Source organism: Alosa sapidissima, chromosome 4 (assembly GCF_018492685.1).
Source record: "Alosa sapidissima isolate fAloSap1 chromosome 4, fAloSap1.pri, whole genome shotgun sequence".
NCBI lineage: Eukaryota > Metazoa > Chordata > Actinopteri > Clupeiformes > Clupeidae > Alosa > Alosa sapidissima.
Genome location: NC_055960.1, coordinates 33,840,491 through 33,865,378, shown reverse-complemented (window position 1 = coordinate 33,865,378; position 24,888 = coordinate 33,840,491). Strand labels below are relative to the sequence as shown.

The following is a 24,888-nucleotide window of genomic DNA, read 5'->3' as shown; positions in this document are numbered from 1 at the left end:
CCAACAGCCCAACAGCCTGCTGCTCCCACACCACTAACTAAGTAGGATCTCCACAACAGGTGGAGAATTGGGAGGCATGCAGTCAGCTGCCTAGATATAAGGGGGCAGGTGCCACCTGGTAATTAGCAAGATGGTCTTTAGCTAATCAACAATTAAGACGAAACAAGGAGCGGAGACCTATCCTGAAGGAAGGACAAAAAGGCTAGAGATCTGCACCCTGGCAGGCCTGCGAATCCTTCTTCTTCCGTGAGTTTTTTTTTTTTTTTTTTTTTTTGGAGAGGGTCAGTTTGTAAACAGAGTGCATTACCGCCATATGCTGGACTGAGGTGCGATGGGACGTGTACCCAGTCGTTCTGGCTTACACAGGCTGGCCGGATGAATAAGGCTAATTCACACAATGATGAGCATTTCACCCCATTTTAGGCCACTCCATGGTATGTCTGGCAAAATGTATCTCTTGCTAATAGTTATCTCAAATAGAAGGTTACGTGCTTCTGTTTATGAGCAAATAAATATTACATATCACTGTATGTCATACACCACCTCAATCAAAAAAGCAATGTTGAACAAGGCACTGCCCTCAGTCATGATGACTTTTTCTTAAGTGTAATGTTTCAGCAATTCTTCTTAAGCAATTGAGTTGTAATCTATTGCTTCCATCCTGTTACGTGCACTGCCATCAGGAAGGAAGCAGAAATGACTGAAAATGTACTTTTTGCTTGCGTAAGCTTGACAACAGTCACGACACACCTCAGTAGCGTGGTCCTGCAACAATACAAATAACATCTTTAGCATCAGAGATATAACATCTTTTTGTGAGTCAGGAAAGACAAGAGTTATAACCAGGCAGGCTTCAGTAGGCCTAATTTATTATCTCAATAATTCAGAGAAGGCTGACGTTCTGATGTGAAATACCTCAGATGTGGAGCCCTTTATACAATATCATGACAAAATTAGAGTTTCATATAACAAGCTCTATTCAGGAACAGTATAAAAGTATACTGATGGTCAGTGGTGTAGTCTTGTTAGCTGTAGTGGGCATACTGTGATGTAGTCTAGTTTGCTGTAGTGGGTATACTGTGATCAACCCCAAATGTTAATACATATCCTTGTCTGTTTTAAGTGGGTATATAGAGATGGTGATGCTTTTGAAGTGGGTATACTGCGTAGTCCTGCGTATCACGTACTACACCACTGCTGATGGTAGCATAACACTAGGAGTGTGACTGCAGTGGGAAAGGGCCTATTTCAACTGCTTGCTGGGGGGCATCAACATAGCAACTGTGAGGATATTCACAGCATGTACTAAATTCAAACATTTTTACCACTGTGTCTAATTTATTTAACCCTGTGGTCCATATCTCATATGTCTAGCCAAACATGTTCACCACTGTGTCTAATTTAACCTTGTGGTCCATATCTCATATCTCATATGTCTAACCAAACATGTTCACCACTGTGTCTAATTTAACCCAGTGGTCCATATCTCATATGTCTAACCAAACAACCTGTGATCTGCTGGTCAGAATGTTTGGGAGCAGCATCTAGTGTGAGGTATCTGTATCCAGTTACACAGCAAGGTACTGCTATGCATTTGTTAATCTGAGTATGCCAGTTTTGAACAAGATGCTAATGTCAATACACACTGTCCACAAATGGGCCTAACCATTACCCTGCAAGTCATGGCTGAATGTAATGTTCGCCATGATATAGCCATAAATATGGCATTAAACTACTACTACTACTACTACTGTAGTGCTGAAAAGTTGGCATGCTCAGTTCATGGTCATCCTTTATCTCTTATCTACCTCTGATGCAACTGCCAGTCTTTATAATGTTGTAGGAATGTTGTTTATTCCAGAAATAAAACCTGTTCCTAGCTAATGGAGCAGAGTCAACGATGCTAGTATGTTTGAGGTTATGGTTTCCTGCAGAACACTGAGGCCGTGATTGCAATGCAGACTCTGCATGCACCACACCACGCCTCAGCACTTTCAATAACAAGGTCAACGATTGTTATGGTTCATCACATTTCTCAGACAGAGTTGTATTTTCTGACTTTGAATAAATAAATGGTACAGTTGTGCTGATAGACTCACAATGCTTGCAGCATTGATATGGTCTATCATCATGCACCTTAACATGATAAATATTCCTGACATTACTGTCCTTTGGGGATTAAAATCTACATGATAACAAAATGCTGCAAGGTGAAGATATGCTTCCCACTTCATATAGTATTTTGGTAGGTGTTATGTAGCGAAGGTCCACATATTTTCAAAATTAGAACCAGATACCATACCAATAGTATCCATCCAAACCATGCCGGAAATAGGCATTGTGCAAATATATTAAATTATGTCAGTTTATTGTAGATTTAATTGGAATAGTAATATATTAAATTATGTCTGCTTTATTGTAGATTTAATTGGAATAGTGATCGTTCTCTTTGTCATGGGAAAGTTATGTGATAAGCTTTCTCCTCTCAGTGTGTCTATAAATAAATATAAAAAATATAACATATTTCATTGTTCATCTTTAGATTAGGACATGTCAACATGGCCTTGCAAGCCTGAAGAATGTTGTTAGTCATAGTGTGATAACAGTCTCAAGGCTATACTTTCAATACACAGTGTTTTTTTAACTGTGAAAATGTGTTAATGTTCTTCATGCTTCATCGACGTGAAAAAGCATAGGTGAAGCATACTGCATTTTCATATTTATTAATTTATTGTTATATATTCATATTAATTAATATTCAGTATAATATTATGAATACTATCAAACAACTGTCCAGTTTAAATTAGATATGCACATGGTTTTGTGTGTTGTACACTGTATTTAAAAGCAGTATGAATAATTTTTAATATAACCCTGCCTCACCCAAATAGTTTACTGTTACTTTCCACCAGGAGTATTTATTTTTCTGCCACATTTTTACTTTCCCTCCTCTACATTTGATCAGAAATACACCAGGTTTGTTGCTTTTCCTTTTAATGCATTTAATGGAAGTTATTGCTTATTTTTTTATTTCAAGTCATTGTGCCTTCCAGACAAAAGACCAAACCACCTCTAAATAGCCTACTAGTGTAATACTAGCACAAACCACTAAAATATGAGATCTGATTAGTACATTTCTCTCTCACACACACATACACACAAACATTATTGCATGTGTCTGTCTGTGTCTGGGAGTGTGATAAGATCTTGGTGTGTGTGTGTATGACCCTCCATATTTTGTGTGTGACAGTGCTACTCAGCAAAGTTACAAAAGGTCACCGTATTTTAAACACAAATTATCAACTGGTCTTATCAATGTATTTCTGCACAGAACCGCTGGCATGAAGTGGAAAAAATAGGCGTACCTTCTATAGCTGGGTAGTGGTTGCAGCATGGTTCAAGCATGACTGAGGCACTGTGGCTGCTGTAATCTGTTTAACATGGGTGTCGAAATGGAAATCAACACACAAAAGAGCTGCTCTGCAGGCACAACACCAGCAGTAATGTGTTCAAGCCTTAAGTCATTTGAGATGGACGTTATCTTACATTATGCAATTTTCTTTTCCAATCACTCAAAGTATCACACGGTTAGTGACACACCGGCATATATGATCACCCTTTTTCATTGCATCTACACTTTCATTTTCACATTTCCTTTTACATCAACCTTTAAAACTTGGACTGGAATACCAATAATTTAGTATATTAGTCAGAACTTGCTGCAAAGACATGGCCAAAGCATTCCTTTCCCTCCATCCAAGTCCAACAGGCCTGTAGTTGTTTGTGCTGCTTCTGCTTCATAGAGGATTAGCCACTAGCCTTTTACTAGCCTTTTAAACAGTTGACAGAAAATTGGTCACCATTTGGTCATCCATATTCTGACTTTACCGTGCCTTAGTAAATAATAGATGCCCGTAGACCATCAGTACACGAAACAAAATCGTTACTACAATCCTTAATGTGTTGATGTGACTTTTGTCTGACGTGATTTTGACCCAAACTGCAGTAAATGAACTGAGGGAACTCTTCTCTCAAACCAGCTGCTGCATCAACTCTCCAAGGTTCCCTGAGCCCAGGCAAACACATGCACGCCTCAATGGCAAATACTCTTTTATTTTTATGTTGCTAAGGTACACAGAGCATATGTGTGCACATCTGCACACATTAAGCTGTCTGACGTGGGGCAGAAGTCCTTTGAGGTGAGGAATCCGCCACTTCCAGCTGGGCAGCAGAGAACGGATGGACCTTCACCCGACGCCAGTGTGGAACTTCAAAATACTTGTGATCTCAGTCCAGAATCTATTTACATTGACTATCTGTGACATCAGAACTCAGACTTTATAAATGGACCCGCACAGGTCCGACAGTTTGCTGACACCGGCAGGGAATGGCCCTGTACTGCGGCCGATCAGTCGAGAGAGAACCAGGCCAGCAGGAGAGGGAGAGCAATGCTGCATGCACTCACTTCTGCTCTGATTTTGAGCGTGCTTAAACAGGTGAGGCTTGCCTGTTTTCTTTACTGGAGCCAGCTTTATTGACCTTTCAGTCTGTAAAATTTATATGGTCATTTCTATATCAGCAATAGTTTGTGAAGAAATGACTATGACTCTTTCCACATAAAGTAACATAGAAATTGTGATTATTACATGTTTTTTTACAGACCTTTTCCATATGTGTCCCTTTAGCTATTTCTTCAGGGACAGTGTACATGAGCCATAAGCTTCTGCCTTGAAAACATAGTTAGTCACCAGTTGCATGTAAATACACAAGGAAATGCTAGTTGGATACCGACCTTCCTCAGCAGCAGGTGCTAGATATGGACACCAGACTGTAATCATGATGAATGGCTTCCTGTCCATCATCTCCTGTCAGACACTGAGCCAGCAGTGTGGAGGCCCATGCCACTGCCCCTTGCCAGTCTCCAGCTGTCCGCCTGGTGTGGCCCTGCTGTGGGACAGGTGCCACTGCTGCCAGGTGTGTGCCAGGCAGGAGGGCCAACCGTGTTCTGAGCACCATGTGTGCGACACCCTCAAGGGCTTGCAGTGTGACTATAGTGCCAGCTACCCTGAAGGACCTGGGGAATGTATCAGTGAGTACCTGGTCTCGTGCGTTTTTAAACCCTTTGACAATGTCCAATGCAATGTATGCAAAGTGGTGCACCAGTTAAATCTAGTCTAGTCCAATCTATGTGAAAACCAGTTATTCTCTAGCTAGCCTATAGTTAAAAGGAAGATATAGACTATCTGGTCCAACCTACTTCCAGTGAATTATGCTAAGCTATGCTAATGTTGTCAGACTGGATTGTGGTAGGGTATGGGGGGTAATTATTAACTCTGGGGTTGGTGTGTTAGCCTGGAAACCAGACTCTCTAACTTCGCAGGGAAAAGAAATCGAGCGGAAGTACGTAGGCAGGCCGAGGCCAGGCTATTGGTGTGTTCCTGTAAGGATTAAAATAGTTTATTTAAGATGGTACTGATGAGTAAGAGTACATGTGAAGTCATGACAGCACACTGCTGGGAAATAATAGTGAAAGTCTGCTGTCAGGAAAAACAGCATACGTTATTTCTTGTACCAAATGTCAGGATTATCATTGCCGCACCCCATTGCCACAGGCCAGAACTTGCTGGACTGCGAGCTGAACGGTAGGCGTTACCATGAGGGGCAAAGCTTCCAGCCCTCCTGTGCTCAGCAGTGCAAGTGCTCAGGTGGAGGGATCACCTGTGTGCCTCTGTGCCCCGATGACCTGCAGCTGCCCAGTGCCACCTGTCTGCACCCGCGGATGGTGAAGTTGCCCGGCAGCTGTTGCCCACAGTGGGTGTGTGATGTCCTGGACAACAGAATCGCTCCGGACACACCCACAGGTACACACACACGTCAGGACAAGAGCAAAGTACAGGCTGTGGAAAAACAGAGGCACTTACAGCTGGTATGGGAATGTAAGACAATGACAGGGCTGTAAACAAAAGATTGGCTTTCGAAGTCTACAGTCTTTGTCTTCTTCCTGGTTAAACATTCTCTCTTGTCTCACTTCACTGCCTTCACAAATACTACAGTTTGGGATTAAATATTAATCCTTGTGCTGACATTATTGGCCCTACAACAACAATCATAATTTATCCACAGGTCTGGATTTTGACTTGATGGACCGGTTTGCACAAAGTCACAAATCAGCAAACAAACTGGAATGAAATACTGCTCTACTCAGGATATTCAAATATATAGCTATGTTTTAAGTGTTAAATACTGACACCTGCATAAGTAGTGCATCACAACATATTCCCCTCACTGAGTTTAAACATTGATCATATTCCCCCCTGAGTCATTTTTAGTTATATTAAAACTATTAGTTATTCTAAAAGTTTAAACATTTTTACATAGTGAACCAAAATTATTCTCTGTCCATACAGCCATTACCACTGTTATTCCTTTCCTATAACCATGGCATGCAACCATTTCAACCATTAACCATTTCAATGCTTCACTTAAGGGAAGAGGAGAAATAGACTTCTCCGCATAGTCTGTCTGCCTCTTCACCACCTCCATGTCTTGGACTGTCTGTCCACTAGCCACTTTTTACCACTGTCTTCTGCCTCACTGTTTGCGTGCTATATTAGCACATATGAAGAGTTCAGATGCAAAACCCTCTAAATCCGTCTGACCACATTTCTTTTAAATGAGCATTTAAAATCCGGTTCCTATAGGTTTTTGCATAGAAATCGATATTTCAGACCAGGAAGAGAGTGTTATTTGATGTGTTTTGAAGTTAAATTATTTGATTAACGTATACTATGTGAGGAGAGCATTCACTCACCATCTTTATCTCATTTTTGACGTAGGTGGCATTTAGAGGCTTTTGCATCTGAACCCTTCATATGCACAACCCCTCCCTCCATGCCACAGCCATACCACACTTATACCTTTCTTAATATAGTTATATATATATATAGATATATAGACTTTATTCTTGCACTGTTGCACTGTTTGACTTACTCATTTGAACCATCACCATGACACTCATTCACACAGAGCACCTTACCTTACCTTATGCACAGAGAACCACAGGCTCAGTCCCTGCTTCAGTCATTGCAAGCGCACCTGATTGATTAATCACCCACTGACTAGTGGATACTGTTTTTTAGAATTGATTTAGATTAAGTGTTATTTAGTATAATTTGTATTTTTAGTATATTTAGTATATTATTTTTCTTCTACAGTCCTTATTGCTTAGTTGTGTTTTTTATATTATATACTTTTAATCACTTTTTCTGCTGTTAGTGAATGTGTGTGTGTGTTGTCTGTATGCTACTGTGACCTTGAATTTCCCCTAGCGATCAATAAAGTATCTCTTTATCTATCTATCTATCTATCTATCTATCTATGTAAAAATGTCTCCTATCTTGACCGACTCCCTTAGGTCTGCTGGTGGACAGAGGCAGGAGGTCCTGGCTTGAGACGTCAGGCCAGAGTCCAGGCCTCGGGTCCAACTGCGTGGACCAGGCATCGGAGTGGAGCCCCTGCTCCCACAGCTGTGGACCCGGCCTTTCCAGCCGCACCACCAACCGCAACCGGCGCTGTCGCCCGCAGACACAGACGCGGTTCTGCCAGATTCGTCCCTGCTATACAGCATCATTACCCCTCACACAGACGGTAAATGAATGTGTGTGTGTGTGTGTGTGTGTGTGTGTGTGTGTGTGTGTCAGTGTGTGTGTGTGTGCGCGTGTGTGTGCGTGTGAGTGAGTGTGTGTGTGTGTGTGTGTGTGTGCGTGTGCGTGTGAGTGCGTGCATGCATGAATGCATGACGTCTATGCCACACAAGTGTATATGCCTGTGTTCTCAGTTCCTTGTTTCCCCATTACTGGAGTGTGGTTGGTGTGAATGTGCATATTGACATATTCAACAGACACCTAAAGGGGCGTTTGAAACTTCCCCTTTTTCTCTCTCTCACTTTTCTCTGTAAAAGGAAAGGAAGGTGTGTTTGAGTTGTATATAATCAAGCAGAAGTGATAGTCACTAGCAAAGGTTTGTTCTGGCAAGGTGCCCTGTGTGCGAGGGTGTGTCTGTCTGAATGTCTGTCATTAAAAAAGCTTTCAGTTTGAAAATGACTCAAGATTAGTCAGTATCACATAGTCTGTGTGATATACTACGAACACCAGTAAAATGTCAGACATATCCTGATAGTGCCAGTATCTGAGGAGTACAATATTGTATGTCTCCAGCACTAGCCAGTATGAGATAAGCAGATGGATCCTATTTTTATAGGTCTCCTGATTTAAAATTGGTGAACCTTCATAACATTGCAGATTCAGTATTTAGACACCAACATTTCTGAAAAAGCAGAAATGTCATCTGTGTATCAAAGTTTCAATTAAAGGCTTTCTTTGAGTGTTCCATGCACATACCAAACAGTTTATACGTTGGTACATTTAAACGTCTGTATGTCAGCCCCGGCCGTGGCTCGACTGGCTGGGGCACCTGCACCGTACGCCGGCGACCCGGGTTCGATTCCCGCCCCGTAGTCCTTTGCGAATCCCACCCCGACTCTCTCTCCCACTCGCTTCCTGTCATTCTTCACTGTCCTGTCATTAAAAGGCATAGAAAGGCCTATATATATATATATATAAAAAATGTCTGTATGTCCCAGGCTCACGGCTCCTGTGAAAACGTCTTCCGTTCCCGACTGCCTGTCCGCCTGGAGCACCGGGGGTGCCGGAGCACTCGCTCCTTCCGGCCGCGCTACTGCGGACAGTGTCCGGACGGCCGGTGCTGTACCCCCCACCACACACGGACCGTCCACCTGCGCCTCCACTGCCCCCGTGGCGGTGCCATCCACCAGGCGGTCATGCTGATCGAGTCCTGCACCTGCCACATCAGCTGCCCAGCGTCTCCCCTGGCAACACCGTGGGGAACTCTGTGGGGAGCTTATTAAATTAATAATTAATAATAATAATAATCCTAATATTAAAAGAGGGTCTAGATAGACAATAGGAAAGGGATCAGATTCACTTAAAAATGGTCAGGAAATAACATGGGTTGCTTTAAAGAATATTGTCTCCCACTTTCATTGTCTTGCATTGTAAGCAACTGAAAGCCAAAAGTAAATGACAGTGTAGTGAGACTGGTGGGGTATGTTGTGTTTGGAACCACAACTTTCTATTCAAGATGGATTTCTTTTCTTGTATACCCTAATTAGACAGGTGAAAAACTACTCTTACAAAAAGGCTGATGCAAAACTGTATCAATAAAAGCTGTAAAGGTGTTGTTGGACAGGAAGTTACTGTGTGCTGTTTCTGAAACTAGATTTACAAGAACCCACTTCCTGCATATGTAGAATTTCCAACTCATGGAAATGGAACAAACATTAACAGACCACTGTCTGAGACAGTGAGGTTATTATTGTAGATTTGGGTTGAGAGGAAACTTCTAGATGTGCACTGTGTCAAGTCAGTGTCAAATTCCCCATATTCCTGTTTTGACACCAGTGACCTTGTGAAGGATTACCTGCAGCAAGATGATGCCACTGCTTATTGTCAATGTTATGGGCATGGTAAACTACAATTAATAAACACAGAATGTGCATTGGATATGCACAAATGAAAAAGCCAGTGTGACGTGATTGCAAATCTGGCTGATGAAAGGTGTCAACCTGCAACCTTAAGCGGAATCGACTGGATGCTCAATGTGTAGCATAGTCTTGGTCATTCTTTTTTGCAGTATTTTGGAGTAGAGGACATTCACAGTAGATGGGTCATGTCCACAGCTAAGTTTTTACAGAAGTCTGTGGTCTGAAATTGGTTAAAGCAACACCAAAGAGTTGTTTGTACCTTAAAGGAGAATTCTGGCGTGATATTGACCTAAAGTGTGTTGAAACATGATACCGAATGTGAACGTATGTCTCATAGCCCATCTCGGCTTGTCCCCTGCACTCCAAAATCTGGCGCTAGTTAGCCGATGCTACCAACAGCTTTTTCAATGGTGGTGCTTCGGCATCAGGCTAGCCATGCAAATAAATCACTGTTTTACACCATTTACGAGGCTCAATGTATCTCCACACTTCATGGGTAGACTTCTGAGGGCCCTGACATTTAAAACGAGACATTGAGAACTTTGAAAAAGCACTGGTAGTTTACTTACAAGACGATTTATACAGACAGTATCTTCACGAAGTTTAGCGTTTGCAGCCATCTTGAATTTAGTCACGTTAAGTCAAGCGACGAGTAAGAATGAACAGGTATGATAAGGGATCAGATTCCAAAAATAATTATGTGGAAATGCATGGATTCCAGTTGCTGCTACTGGAAGAAAATCGAATCCATGCATTTCCACTGAATTATTTTTGGTGAACGGCACTTTCTGCATTCACTTCGCGGCCCTCTATCAGCTATAACCGCACTATGTAAGTTTGCCGGATCGGGTAGCGGATCTGTAGTTCGATGGAATGAGACATGAGAAACTACAAATTTGACTTGCATCTGATGTCGCAATACATCATACTTTTATAAAATCATGCAACATATTCTACCTTGTCTGTGGACATTGTTATTTGCAAAGCCGGTGCTGGATAAACAAATAGTGTGTGGGACAGAGGAAAAGTTCTTTGGTGTTGCTTTAAGTGTAGAAAGCCTGGCCTATTTTTGTGTTCTACAAATCAGCAGGAAGTTGCGTCTAGTCTTTGCTTCTCCTTTGATGAAAGGATCTTAGGTCTTATCTTCTATCTAAGGTATCTAGGTTTGTGATTTCAGTATTTCACACGTAAGCTACTCAACCGTGTCCATGGTTGCAACCTCATTGACGCAAATACAGTGTTTGTTTCCCTCTTTCTTTGTTGACGTCATTTCCATGGGTTCCAAGAGGTTTGTAGTGATGTGATTTGAAGTGGTTTTATTGCTTTAAGTTGTTGTACTTCTTTCTGATTTAAGCTGTTAAGGGACATTTTTGTGTCCGATCATATCATAATAATAATAATATAATAATAATAATAATAATACAAATAATAATAATAATAAGCTTTATTTGTATAGCACCTTTCATACACAGAATGCAGCTCAGAGTGCTTTACATTTTGGAACATTTAACACAATAACAGAGAAGAAACAATAACAACACAATAACAGAGAAGAAACAATAACAACACAATAACAAAGAAGAAACAATAACAAGAAAACATTTTTGAGGCTAACACAGCAAGTTGTTGCGGTATATATATAGGCTTTGCTGACAAATGCTTAGGCTAACAAATGCTTAGGCCCCGTTGATGTGGACTCTAAGCGGTTAGCCTTAGTGTGTTCTTAGTATTTGCTGTGATTATATTAATTCACATACAGACGTTTAAAGAACACAATGACTGGAAAACTGGCAGCCTTAACGCTTTACCCCCTACAAGCACGCCGTATGGCAATCATGACCTTATAAAGTGTGATTTCCATTTGAGAATGAGGTTCCACAGGTCACTACTGTCGTCATCATAACGTCATGCATGCTATATCACTGATCTCTAAAGAATCACAATCCAGTATGCTGTATGAGTAACTCTACTTTGGCGTAGGGAGATGAGTGACAACATCATATCTTAGATTAAGTTGTTTACAGTGTTTTCATGAATATTCAAAATCAACCAGCATTAGAGTCAGATGCTTCTTTTCTGCCAAACACCAAAAAACAAACTGATAAGATTGCAGGACAGCTGACACCTGCTCCTCCATATAGTTTCACTTCCCTGTGCTGTTTGTAATACTAAATGCATTAAAGCAGTGCTGTATTGCTCATGATGCACATTTAGTTGTAAGATGATTCTTAGCGACAGTCAGAGGTGGGCACAAATACATCAAAAACGTATTTTTTACAAATACTGGCTCATGAAATGTAACAAAATAAAATACAAAATACTGATGTGAAAAATGTATTTAATTAAAATACAAGTAATTCGTAATTTAGAAATACAAAAATACCCACACAATAATCATGGTATACTAACAAGGCATATTATTGAAAATGTATCCCCAAGAGACAAGAAATACTATTTTTGATTGGCTGGCAGGGGGCTATTTATTCTGTACATTGGGGCACCTATGAAGTAGATCTGGTAAAAAATGTAATCACCATCCCATATCAATGTAAACAATGATTGGACAAGCAGGCTTCGCAACAGTGCAATCAACTGTAACAAAGCAAACTACCCACAGTCATTTTCCGTAACAAATGAAAGTAGCACAACAAATTGAACAGCAAGGTCTTCAAGCAAGTCTTATATCCTGCTAGACTGTAAGTGGGCCTAGTCTGGTTTCAAGAGTGGTCATTCTACTGAAACTGCTCTTCTATCTGTGACTTAAGCATTGAGAGTAGCTAAGTCCTCTGTAAACCATGACATTCTCCTTTCTACATTATATGACCTGGGAATTTCTGGGAAAGCTCTTACTTAACTGATTTGAATCCTACCTTAAAGCAGTGTTTCCCAAACTTTTTTTCTGGGGACCCACTTTTTAAAAATGACAGACCATCGCGACCCATCTCACTTCAGATCTAACATGCAACCTGCATGCAATCATATTGTTTTAGACCACAGGTTCTCAATCTTTTCTTGGGTGTATTCTTGCATGCTACGCAGTCGTCACTCTTTAGCATAGTAAGCTGTTCCTATATTTCTAAAGAGAGATGTTGTAGGCTACGTTGCGTTGCAGACAAATGGATCTATAGCACCGTCAATTCCTATGTTAACATAGCAAGTAACTCAAGTCGTTATATTGTAGCCTATTTGTGGCGGTTTCTTTATTTGGAAAGTTGAATCCGCATTTTCCTCTGGAGTTAAACGTTTGTTTGTAGGCCGTATACCAAGGCTGTGTATTGATGTTGTGGCAAGCTATGTTGTAAGAATGTGAAATGAATACATATCAAAACAAGAGGCTTTTGCATAATAGTCAAAAGATAATGCGCCTTAGCCTTGCCTAGCCTACCGTACTGTACACTACTGAGGTGTGGGGAAATTCAGCCAAGAAATTAAGGAAAATCTTCCCTGAAACACACGGCATGATGATCACAACATAAAGACTTTCTCCATGAACATGAAGACTGTCACTGTCACTGCACATGCACACAAATTCAGTAGGTGAAATGTTATGCGAAAATCATAAAGGAAGTAGGCGTAACGATGGTAGGCTACTTTCATCTGTTTTACACGTGTCCACGATGAATTCGAAAGTAGATGAACAGAGGGATTATCGGACTGTGTATTCGTTATTGTTAGTGTGCAATACCGTGAGAGCTAAGCGCGAGGAGAAAATGGACAACACATCTGAATGTGAGAATGTTGATAAAGGATTTACGCACATTTTTTTGCCCACTATTTACCTCCTTGTGTGCGTAATTGGAATTGTTGCAAACGTCTGCGGACTGAAACTGGTGTTTAATCGATGGAGGACACTTGGAGACATAAAATATTTCATTTTGAATCTTGGTATTGCCGATTTATTGTATGTCTCTACGCTTCCGTTCCTCGTCGGTTATTACGCAGCTGACAGCGCTTGGATGTTTGGAACTGTGTTTTGCAAGATAACACGATTTTGCTTCCATCTAAATCTCTATGGCAGCATCGGGTTTTTAACCTGCATTTGTGTTTACAGGTATCTTGGTATTGTCTATCCTATGAAAAGTAAAGGTATTGTGAACACACGGCTCTCTGTGGCCATAAGTGCACTTGTTTGGACTTTGGTGGTCATTCAAATTCTCCCAGATATGTTCTTTGAAAAAACAGAGTTCAATTCCACACCATCCTGTTTTGATACAACTGGTAAAACCCTTATCAAGGATTACCTGCCGTACAGCATCGGATGGACTATAACGGGATTTGTCATTCCTCTACTTGTCATAATTGTCTGCTACGGGCACGTTGCATTCGTCCTCATGACCAAGGCGAATATCAACACTCTGCTGAAGCAAAGGAGTCTTAAATTGGTCATATTTTTGACTGTGTTGTTTTCTGTGTGTTTCCTTCCATATCACATTTTAAGGAATCTTAATTTGTCTACAAGGATTTTGAAAATGGATGGAATCTGCTACAAAACTTTTGACGATATTTATATAGCCTATCAAGTCAGCCGAGGACTCGCTTGCTTGAACAGCGCCATCAATCCTCTCATCTACCTTGTCGGGAACGACGATTTTCTTATGCGTTTTCACAGCTTAAGTAAAAGAACTCGAAGGTCATTGGCGCAACTGGGCAATGCTGTAATTTACCGCAAACCAAGGGAGATGGATTCGACGGTAAATACAGAGGCAGAGCCCAATACTGTTACTTTATTGTCTCCTTGAACTATCAGGACTTTCTTATGTTTGAACAGCAGTTGATGTTATAGATTATTCATTCATATATTAAATGAGCCTTTTAGGAATGCACGGATTTCTGGAATATCATGGAATTTTAAGAAGTCTATTCCAGACATGAAGAGAATTTACTTGCCAAAATACATTAATACAAATATATTTCCACATAGAATTGGTGTATATCTACACTGCGGGTGTCCCGCAGGCGGGACAATTGCAGTACCCCCACCTCCCCCCAATATTCTAAATCACCATATTGCTATGTAGCATAGTAATATTATACACCATTTAAAAGCTTGGGAATCCATATATGACAACATTTTTTCATGTACAATCTGTATAGTGCTTTACATTGTCAGATTAATCTTACTATGTCTCAATTAAATTTGATCAAAAATGCCCCCCTCCACCTTTGGTGCCTCCCTACTATACTGACTTTGCACACATTCACTCCTCAGCACTCTCAAACATTTCCCAACTCTGAACTCACACTATACTGACTTTGCACACATTCACTCCTCAGCACTCTCAAACATTTCCCAACTCTGAACTCACACTATACTGACTTTGCACACATTCACTCCTCAGCACTCTCAAACATTTCCCAACTCTGAACTCACACTATACTGACTTTGCACACATTCACTCCTCAGCACTCTCAAACATTTCCCAACTCTGAACTCACACTATACTGACTTTGCACTCATTCACTCCTCAGCACTCTCAAACATTTCCCAACTCTGAACTCACACTATACTGACTTTGCACACATTCACTCCTCAGCACTCTCAAACATTTCCCAACTCTGAACTCTCACTATACTGACTTTGCACACATTCACTCCTCAGCACTCTCAAACATTTCCCAACTCTGAACTCCCACTATACTGACTTTGCACACATTCACTCCTCAGCACTCTCAAACATTTCCCAACTCTGAACTCCCACTATACTGACTTTGCACTCATTCACTCCTCAGCACTCTCAAACATTTCCCAACTCTGAACTCCCACTATACTGACTTTGCACACATTCACTCCTCAGCACTCTCAAACATTTCCCAACTCTGAACTCCCACTATACTGACTTTGCACTCATTCACTCCTCAGCACTCTCAAACATTTCCCAACTCTGAACTCACACTATACTGACTTTGCACTCATTCACTCCCCCCCCCCCCCCCCCACACACACACACCCACACACACCTACAAGACTTTTAGCACTTTTACATCCCTCTCCCTATGCTACAGACCTTTTATTTATTTTCTTATTTCATCACACGTCAAAACACACACACACACACACACACACACACACACACACACACACATATCTGACTTTCTCCAACTTTTGCACACTTTTTATTTATTATTTTTGATTTCTCCTCCATCTACCCATGTCCTTGATTGCCTAGCCTTTCTGCCCCCCCCCCCCCCCCCCCACCCCCATCCCCAACACACACACTTACATCATCACTGTCATCACTTCACATACATACAGCACACTGCTTGCTACAGTAAGCCTCCTCTACATACTTGCTGCACACTGCCCCCCCCCCCCCCCACATACACAGCACATTGTCTTCAGGATCTTCTCCAACACACATCCTCTACATACTTACAGCACACTGCCCCCACCTACCCACACACACACACTACACACACACACACACAGTCACTGCTCCACTCCCCTCCCGCCCACACACACATCTTCACTGTCATCACTCACATACATTACATACAGTACTCTGCTTGCAATAGTAAGTCCCTGACCCCCGCCCAACACACACACACTTACATCATCACTGCCATCACTTCACATACATACAGCACACTGCTTGCTACAGTAAGCCTCCTCTACATACTTGCTGCACACTAGAGTTTTGCTCTCCTGGTCAAAGTGCATCCACACATTGTTCATCTTTTTGGTGCTCATGTTCAGAAACTTTGATCTTATTGACAGAGAGGGTAGCCTATATTATAATAATTAATTCTTTGTTGTTTTGTTAACAATAGAAAAGTTTGCCTAGGTCTAATGCTACTCTGCTACAATGTTTATTACCACTACTACTAATAGTAGGCTACTAGGAATCTATTCTAATAAGTATTATAGGCTGCTAATACTAGGCAACTAATATTACTATTAATCATAGCTATACTGTTAGGTAGCCTAATATAATATAATATAATATAATATAGCCTAATATAATAGCATCAAAACCTCCACCCACTCACGGGAAAGAAAGCAGTTTGAGCCAGACTGTTTATTTATTGTCTTAACCTAGCCTAAGCAATTAGCAAGTAGTAGTAACTACTACTACTATTCTCATTAGGCCTATTATTATTATCACCTTGACACGAGTAGAAACTAGGCTACTCGCTCGTCTACAGATCCACTCATGTAGCCGGCTGATTCGACTGACTCGCACTCATAACAACATAACGTAACTGGTCCGCCCGGCTGATCCAAATGACCCAGGTAGGCTAGCCTACTCAAGCAACTCCATACAGAGCTTGCAATGTTTCGGACTGTCTTCGCGACCTAATTGCTATGCGTGCAGAATATATGTTATTTCAGAAGTGAACGCATGGCATTTGTTGTGGATTTTCTTTTAACCTTGACGAGGAGTTACTCGCTCCTCTAAAGATCCACTCATGACAATGTAGCCGGCTGATTCGGCTGACTCGCACTCATAACAACAACGTAACCGGCCCGCCTGGCAGATCCGACTGACCCAGGTAGACTAGCCTACTCTCCATACAAAGCTTGCAATGTTTCGGACTGTCTTTGCGACCTAATTGCATTTTATAGTAGGCTATGCATGCAGAACATATGTTATTTCAGAAGTGAAAGCATGGCTTTTGTTGTGGATTTGCTTTTCACCTTGACGAGGAGTTACTCGCTGCTCTAAAGATCCACTCATGACAACGTAGCCGGCTGATTCGGCTGACTCGCACTCATAACAACGTAACCGGTCCGCCCGGCTGATTCGACTGACCCGGGTAGATGCTCAAGCAGCTCCATGAGCGTGCAGTTCGGACTGTCTGCACGACCTAATTGCATTTTAATATGCTACATCTATACACCAAATCTAATTATGTCTAGGCTACATGCAGAACATTGAATGTTATTTCAGAAGTGAAAAAATGGCTTTTGTTGTGGAATTGCTTTTCACCTCGAGGAGGAGCTACTCGCTCTCGCAGATCCACTCATGACAACGTAGCCGGCTGATTCGACTGACTCGTACTCAACGTAGCCTAACCGGCCGGCTGATCCGACTAACCCGGATTGCTACTCAGCCGCTCCAATCTGAGTCCCATGGTCTGTGAGTCTGCAATGTTTCCGGCTCTGCGGGAAGTTAACCAGTTATCTCGGGACTGCCTGCTCACTCAGTCGCTTGAGTTGATTTGTGGAGTTGTGGTTGCCTACAAAATTGTTACATTTTTGGCAGCTACGATGGCTAGGGCTAGGAGGCTAGCTAATGTTGCAAGAGGTTTGTGTGTGGCGCTGTTGAATTGTAGTAGGACTCAACTGATACGAGTTAATGATACTAGAGACTCGCGACTCATGGGTTAATTTAAAGACACGGGTGAAAGATCCGAGTGAATCACGACTTAAACACCTTTAGAAGAGAACCAACTTCAGGTGGAAGAGAACAGGATAATCAGGTAATAACTTCATTCATTTCAATCTCTCATTAGTTACTATAGTTTTCCTACTCGTTGTTTAAGAACAATATAATTTAAGTGTTCGTTTGAATAGTAGCTTATTGCATAGCCTATTGTTATAGGTCACTTTTATCATCAAATCATGTCATATTATATAATTATATCCTGGCCATGGATGCATTAATCATTGCATCTGTATTCAAAAATGTCGGGTAAAAAGCAATTAAGCATCCTCTCATTCACCTTGAGAGGAAAGCCCCCTAAAAGGTCCAGGTTAGTGGATGCTCAGAGGTGGTGAAAAGGCCCATTATTGAATTGTTAGTGCCATGTGTCAAATCTTTTCTTTTGCAAATCTGAGCAATTATAAATTATACTTTTGCCCCATTTTGACTTAGGAGGGCATTGCTCCTACATACTTTAGACAAAAATCAAATGCCTGCTCTCTTTTGGAAAGCTGAGGCACTGTTGGAAAACAATTAGAATAACTGTGTGATACTGACACAAAGTTACAAAGGCTAGATTATTCTTTTCTTTTTCTACCAGATAACAAGCACCTTTGAACTGACCACATTTCAGCCCTCTAGGTCTTGACTTGATATGACTTGAGTCCTAGCATTAGGTCTTGTCATGCTGTGTGCAAAAGTAGATCAATATAGAATGACAACATGAGTACTTTAGACCATTATTTGCCAAGGTATGCTCATGCATTTTGTAAAATGCCCTATGAAAACTCCCCATAGGACTTTGGGTTCTCCAAAATGCATACTGGCAATCAAATTCTTACTACATATGAACCGCTTATAAGCATAATCTTGGCCTCAAATGAAAGGTAATACTCTGAAGTTTCATGCTTGCATTTGGATTGTAGGCTACTTCAGGTTCTGATATGACTACACTAAATGTGGAATAATTACAAAAAATGGGCTTTTAGCTCAGTGGTTAGAGCGCTCGACTCCCATGCCGGTGTGTGTTGAGGTGGCGGGTTCGAGGGCCGTGAGCGGCTGACGAAACGACCTCTGTTACACTGGAACATCTGAAGGCATATTAATAACAGCAACAAAAAGTTTTAGTATTATATTACATTACATTACATTTGGCTGACGCTTTTTAGCCAAAGCCACTAACAACATAGTAAACAGTTTAAGTTTTAGAGCAGTTCTCAACAATTTTAGGACAATTTAAAAACATTAGAGTAGCCTACAGTAAGAATAAGTGCATCAGTGAGTGCTGTTTTTAACAGTTACTTGTCAGTTTGAGACGGTTGGTGAGTGCTAGGATCAGTAAGACTTGTTGTAAGTGTTGCTATGAGAGGAGATGTTCTCTAAAGAGCTGGGTCTTCAGGAGTTTTCTGAAAATGGAGAAGGATGTCTCTGCCCTTGTAGGAGCTGGCAGTGTGTTCCACCAACGAGGAACAACAGATGAAAAAAGTTTGGATTGGCTTGAGCGTACCGGTGGTAGAGCTAGACGTCGTTCGTCTGAGGAGCGCAGCGGTCTGGAGGTAGCGTATGTCTGTATGAGGGCATTCAAGTAGGTGGGAGCAGAACCGGAGACTACTTTGTAGGCAAGCGTTAGAGCCTTGAATTTGATGCGGGCCGCCATAGGTAGCCAGTGTAGCTGGATGAGCAGCGGGGTAACATGTGCCCTTTTGGGTTGGTTGTAGACCAGGCGCGCCGCCGCGTTCTGGATCATCTGAAGTGGTTTCACTGCGCAGGCTGGGAGACCTGTCAGGAGGGCATTGCAGTAGTCGAGTCGTGAGATGACTATTGCCTGAACCAGAAGTTGGGTAGCATCTTGAGTCAAGTAAGTCCTGATTTTCCGTATGTTGTAGAGTGCGAAACGGCAAGACCGGCAGCAGCAGTAGCAGCAAAAAATGTCCTGTCCTGTTAGTACTGTCCTGAGTAGTGTCCCGAGACACCCAGACACTGTCCTGTAACACCCAGACACTGTCCCGTGACACCGATTACTGTCCTGTGACACCTAGACACTGTCCCGTGACACCGATGACTGTCCTGTGACACCCAGACACTGTCCCGGGACAGTTAGCCACTGTCCTGTAACACCCAGACACTGTCCCGTGACACCCATGACTGTCCCGTAACACCCAGACACTGTCCCGTGACACCCAGACACTGTCCCGTGACACCTATGACTGTCCTGTGACACCTAGACACTGTCCCGTGACACCTATGACTGTCCTGTGACACCCAGACACTGTCCTGGGACAGTTAGCCACTGTCCTGTAACCCCCAGACACTGTCCCGAGACAGTTAAACACTGTCCTGTGACACCCATGACTGTCCTGTAACACCCAGACACTGTCCCGTGACACCTATGACTGTCCTGTAACACCCAGACACTGTCCCGGGACAGTAAGCCACTGTCCTGTAACACCCAGACACTGTCCCGTGACACCCATGACTGTCCTGTGACACCTAGACACTGTCCTGTGACACCGATGACTGTCCTGTGACACCCAGACACTGTCCCGGGACAGTTAGCCACTGTCCTGTAACACCCAGACACTGTCCCGGGACAGTTAGCCACTGTCCTGTAACACCCAGACACTGTCCCGGGACAGTAAGCCACTGTCCTGTAACACCCAGACACTGTCCCGTGACACCCATGACTGTCCTGTGACACCTAGACACTGTCCTGTGACACCTATGACTGTCCTGTGACACCCAGACACTGTCCCGGGACAGTTAGCCACTGTCCTGTAACACCCAGACACTGTCCCGAGACAGTTAAACACTGTCCTGTGACACCCATGACTGTCCTGTAACACCCAGACACTGTCCCGTGACACCTATGACTGTCCTGTAACACCCAGACACTGTCCCGGGACAGTAAGCCACTGTCCTGTAACACCCAGACACTGTCCCGTGACACCCATGACTGTCCTGTGACACCTAGACACTGTCCTGTGACACCTATGACTGTCCTGTGACACCCAGACACTGTCCCGGGACAGTTAGCCACTGTCCTGTAACACCCAGACACTGTCCCGAGACAGTTAGACACTATCCCGTGACACCCATGACTGTCCTGTAACACCCAGACACTGTCCCGTGACACCTATGACTGTCCTGTGACACCTAGACACTGTCCTGTGACACCTATGACTGTCCTGTGACACCCAGACACTGTCCCGTGACACCTATGACTGTCCTGTGACACCTAGACACTGTCCCGTGACACCTATGACTGTCCTGTGACACCCAGACACTGTCCCGGGACAGTTAGCCACTGTCCTGTAACCCCCAGACACTGTCCCGAGACAGTTAAACACTGTCCTGTGACACCCATGACTGTCCTGTAACACCCAGACACTGTCCCGTGACACCTATGACTGTCCTGTAACACCCAGACACTGTCCCGGGACAGTAAGCCACTGTCCTGTAACACCCAGACACTGTCCCGTGACACCCATGACTGTCCTGTAACACCCAGACACTGTCCCGTGACACCGATGACTGTCCTGTGACACCTAGACACTGTCCTGAGACAGTTTGCTACTGTCCTGTGACACCAAGCCACTGTCCCGTGACACCAATGACAAATGTTCCAAATGTGAATCACTTTGAGCTGCATTCTGTGAATGAAAGGTGCTATAATTAAGCATATTGTTATTGTTATTGTTATTGTTATTATGATTATTATTATTATTATTATTATTATTATGTAGAATCATTTATGTCTTTGAATCATTGTACATGTATGTATGTATGTATCTTAGACCTTTTTATTTGTTTTGTTTTAGATAAAAGATGTAAATTGTTTTACATAAAATTGTACATGTAAAAATCCTTCTTTGCTTTATGATTTTTGAATTTTCAAAGTTGTTTGTTAGAATTTTTAATAAAGATGACTTGTGCTTTAAAGTAGTAGCTCTGGATTTGTGTTTTGTTATCAAGTAATGTTCAAGCACAGCTGACATTCAGCCAACACTCAGTCAGATCAGTTAGTGTGTGGGCCAGTGCATGCCCGGGGACCCAGGCAACCCCTTAGCCAACACTTTGATAAACAATAACACCCACACCTGGGCCGACAGACAGATAGATAGATAGATAGATAGATAGATAGATAGATAGACACTTTATTTGTCATTTACACGACATGGGAGTATGAAGAGAACAGACCTTTTGATTGAAAGATACATCTTGCTGATGCGCTGGGACACATCATCAGTGATGTAACCTGGGGTCACTGGGTGTTTCGGGTCTTTCAACATCAGACACCCTCGCCCAGGCGACCCGACCAGAGTTGATCAGACTCCGGCCTGTGTCCCAGCAGCATTCTTCCACGGATCAGCCCTCTTGATCCAAAGCCATCTTGTGGCTCTTTCTGCGGCTTCAGTTGCAGATCTGATGGCCTTCCTCTTTGCCTCACCGGTGAGGCCCAGCATGGTGAGGACTTTGCAGAGGGACCGCCCTGCAAATCCTCGGCATCCCACCTCCAGGGGTTCACAGTAAGTCCTCCAGCCTTGGCTCCTACACTCCTCCACCAGCTCCTGGTACTTGGCACGCTTCCGCTCATTAGCCTCCTCCATGCGTTCTTCCCAGGGCACTGTCAGTTCCAGAATGATCAATTGTTTGGTGGAATCAGAAACAATGATCATATCTGGTCGGAGCCGTGTTGTTGTTATTCTTGCTGGGATCTTCAGCTGTTTGCCCAGGTCCACTTCTAGCTGCCAGTCTGTGGCGGTAGTGAGGAGACCTGACCTGGCCCTCGCTTGGATAGTGGGCTTCTCTCCAGCTCTGTGGAATCTGATTGACTGAGGCTTGCTGTAGTTCTTGGTGGTAGTAATGGCCTTGGCTATACTCTCAGCAACCGCCTTCAGCACCTGGTCGTGGCGCCAGCGGTAGCGCCCCTCTCCAAGGGCTTTAGGGCAGCTACTGAGGAGGTGTTCCAGGGATCCCCCTCCTGGACACTGGAGGCAGGATGGTGTCTCTGCTTTGCCCCAGACATGGAGGTTGGATGGACTGGGCAGGACATCATAAACAGCTTGGACTAGTAACCTGATGTTAAGGGAGTCTGCTCTCCAGATGTTGGGCCAGGTGATCTTCCGTTGCAGAACATTCTCCCATTTAGTCCAAGCTCCCTGTTGTCCCATACCCACCATCCTGCTGGCTCGTTCTTCCTCCACGCCTGCCCGCACTTCCTGCTGGATGAGATGTTGCCGCTGTTTTCCCTGGGCCTTGTCCACCCTGGTTGATGGGAAATAGCCAATACCTGCGCGTCCTGAGGCTATGGACCCCACCAGTACCTTCTGCCTCAGTCGCGACTCTGCCACTTCCAGAGCCTCGACTGCCCTCCATTTCCGGCCTGTTCGCACCTGGATGCCAGCCGATGCCACCTTTTCATCCCTGGATTCCCTGTACTGCAGGGCTTCTCGAGTTCTAGTCACCATGAACTCTTCAGTGAGTCCACTGAATGGAAGCTTCAAGGTGTTGCTACTGCCGTACAGGGCAGCACTGCTCAGACTTCGGGGTAGGCCAAGCCATCTTCGCAAGTGGCTGCTGATCTTTCTCTCCATGGCCTCTACAGTTGTAATGGGTACTGCGTATACTAGCAGAGGCCACAGGATGCGGGGCAGGATGGAATGCTGGTAAATCCAGGCCTTGAACAGACCAAGTACTATAGTGAATAATAAATAAATACAATATAACATAACATAAGTGCTTGTTTATGGAAGTCCACAACAACCATCTCCTTGGTCTTGGGGAGTTTGTTTTCCTTGCATAACAAAACAATAAGTCATTTTACGGCGTATGGGCCACACTTGGGGCAGAGCAAATCTTTATGTCAGTTTCCACTGATTGGGCCATGGCTGGGCATGGGCAGGGATGGGCAGTATTTCTAATACATGTATTTAAAATATGTATTTAAAATACAAAATACTATTTTGTAATTTGTATTTTATTGAGATGATGAAAATGCCTTCGTATTTTGTATCAAAATACTTCAGTATTGTGTATTTTTGTATTTTCAAAATACTTTAAAAATACTTTCTGTGAAACACTGTGATGACATCTATCTAACTATCTATACTGTAAAGCACGAAATGTCTGTCTCTGTCTGTTTGTGGCACCCTTGCATGGTCAAGCTGGAATGATTAACAGGCCCCAAAACAACTATAAAATATAAAAAATATTTTATATATATATATATATAAAATAGTCTGAATGCAACACTGTTTGAGAAGTTAGTTGTGCTCAAGGCATCAACTGAGGAGACACGACTAGCTAAGGTTACACACACTCCTTTGCTCACACAAGGACAGCACAAGGACTTAAATTCACAAGCTTATATTGCAACACTTGAGTTTGCTATTTTCCTTTCTTTTTTCTGTTTTACAGTTTAAATTTGTCTATGTTCTCTGACCTGTGAAATATTTCAGTGCTATGGTAACTTGATAAGATACCTCAAACAAGGACATTTCCAATTTTGCACATTTTAAATAACAAATGATTGATAATGTCATAATAATTGCCTTCTAATTGGCTCAACTGATTGGATGGTATTAATGTGACAACCTGATTTTTATTTTTACTTTTTTTTTGTATTTACATTGATAGAAGTTGTGCACACACCAGTTTTAGGTGTATACAAAATTATTCAACTGTGATGAAACTCACTATAAGTGTGGTAATGATGGTGTTAAATAACTTAAAAGGTTAAAATGCTACCTAGTTTAAATTTCTAAATCAGTCATCTATTTGGATTGCTTGTCTTTCAGTTATTGTCACTGATTCATAGTGGGCAATCTATTACACCAACTGGCTGGAAAGTGCAACAGTTGTAGAGTCGGCATTGCATGTCGCTGCAAAACAGTACATCTCCAAACTTATGAACAGTAACTGTCAAATAAGGAATTTGAAGATGACATCCGAAAAGCATTAGATT

General features: G+C 42.7%; 3 protein-coding genes across 5 annotated transcripts; 2 read left to right on the top strand and 1 right to left on the bottom strand.

The window, feature by feature from the left end:
- The first annotated feature begins 135 nt into the window (after nt 1–135).
- LOC121707331 (CCN family member 5-like) lies at nt 136–9,473 on the top strand. Of its 3 annotated transcripts, none has more exons than XM_042089816.1 (6): nt 136–246; nt 4,131–4,496; nt 4,873–5,089; nt 5,613–5,861; nt 7,415–7,647; nt 8,642–9,473. In XM_042089816.1, exons 2-6 carry the CDS (start codon nt 4,449–4,451, stop codon nt 8,924–8,926), a joined length of 1,032 nt encoding a protein of 343 aa, XP_041945750.1. In that variant the 5' UTR covers nt 136–246; nt 4,131–4,448; the 3' UTR covers nt 8,927–9,473. The 3 variants fall into 3 exon arrangements, with proteins under 3 accessions (XP_041945750.1, XP_041945751.1, XP_041945749.1); XM_042089817.1 differs by having other exon boundaries at nt 140–246; nt 4,359–4,496; XM_042089815.1 differs by lacking the exon at nt 136–246 and adding an exon at nt 335–434.
- Nucleotides 9,474–13,146: 3,673 nt separating this feature from the next.
- LOC121707227 (P2Y purinoceptor 1-like) lies at nt 13,147–14,707 on the top strand. The gene has a single exon (XM_042089628.1). It carries the CDS (start codon nt 13,180–13,182, stop codon nt 14,299–14,301), a length of 1,122 nt encoding a protein of 373 aa, XP_041945562.1. The 5' UTR covers nt 13,147–13,179; the 3' UTR covers nt 14,302–14,707.
- A 7,419-nt stretch (nt 14,708–22,126) lies between these two features.
- LOC121707555 lies at nt 22,127–23,810 on the bottom strand. The gene is made up of 2 exons (XM_042090207.1): nt 23,765–23,810; nt 22,127–23,619 (listed from the first exon to the last, which is right to left on the bottom strand). Exons 1-2 carry the CDS (start codon nt 23,808–23,810, stop codon nt 22,250–22,252), a joined length of 1,416 nt encoding a protein of 471 aa, XP_041946141.1. The 3' UTR covers nt 22,127–22,249.
- Between the last annotated feature and the right edge of the window lie 1,078 nt (nt 23,811–24,888).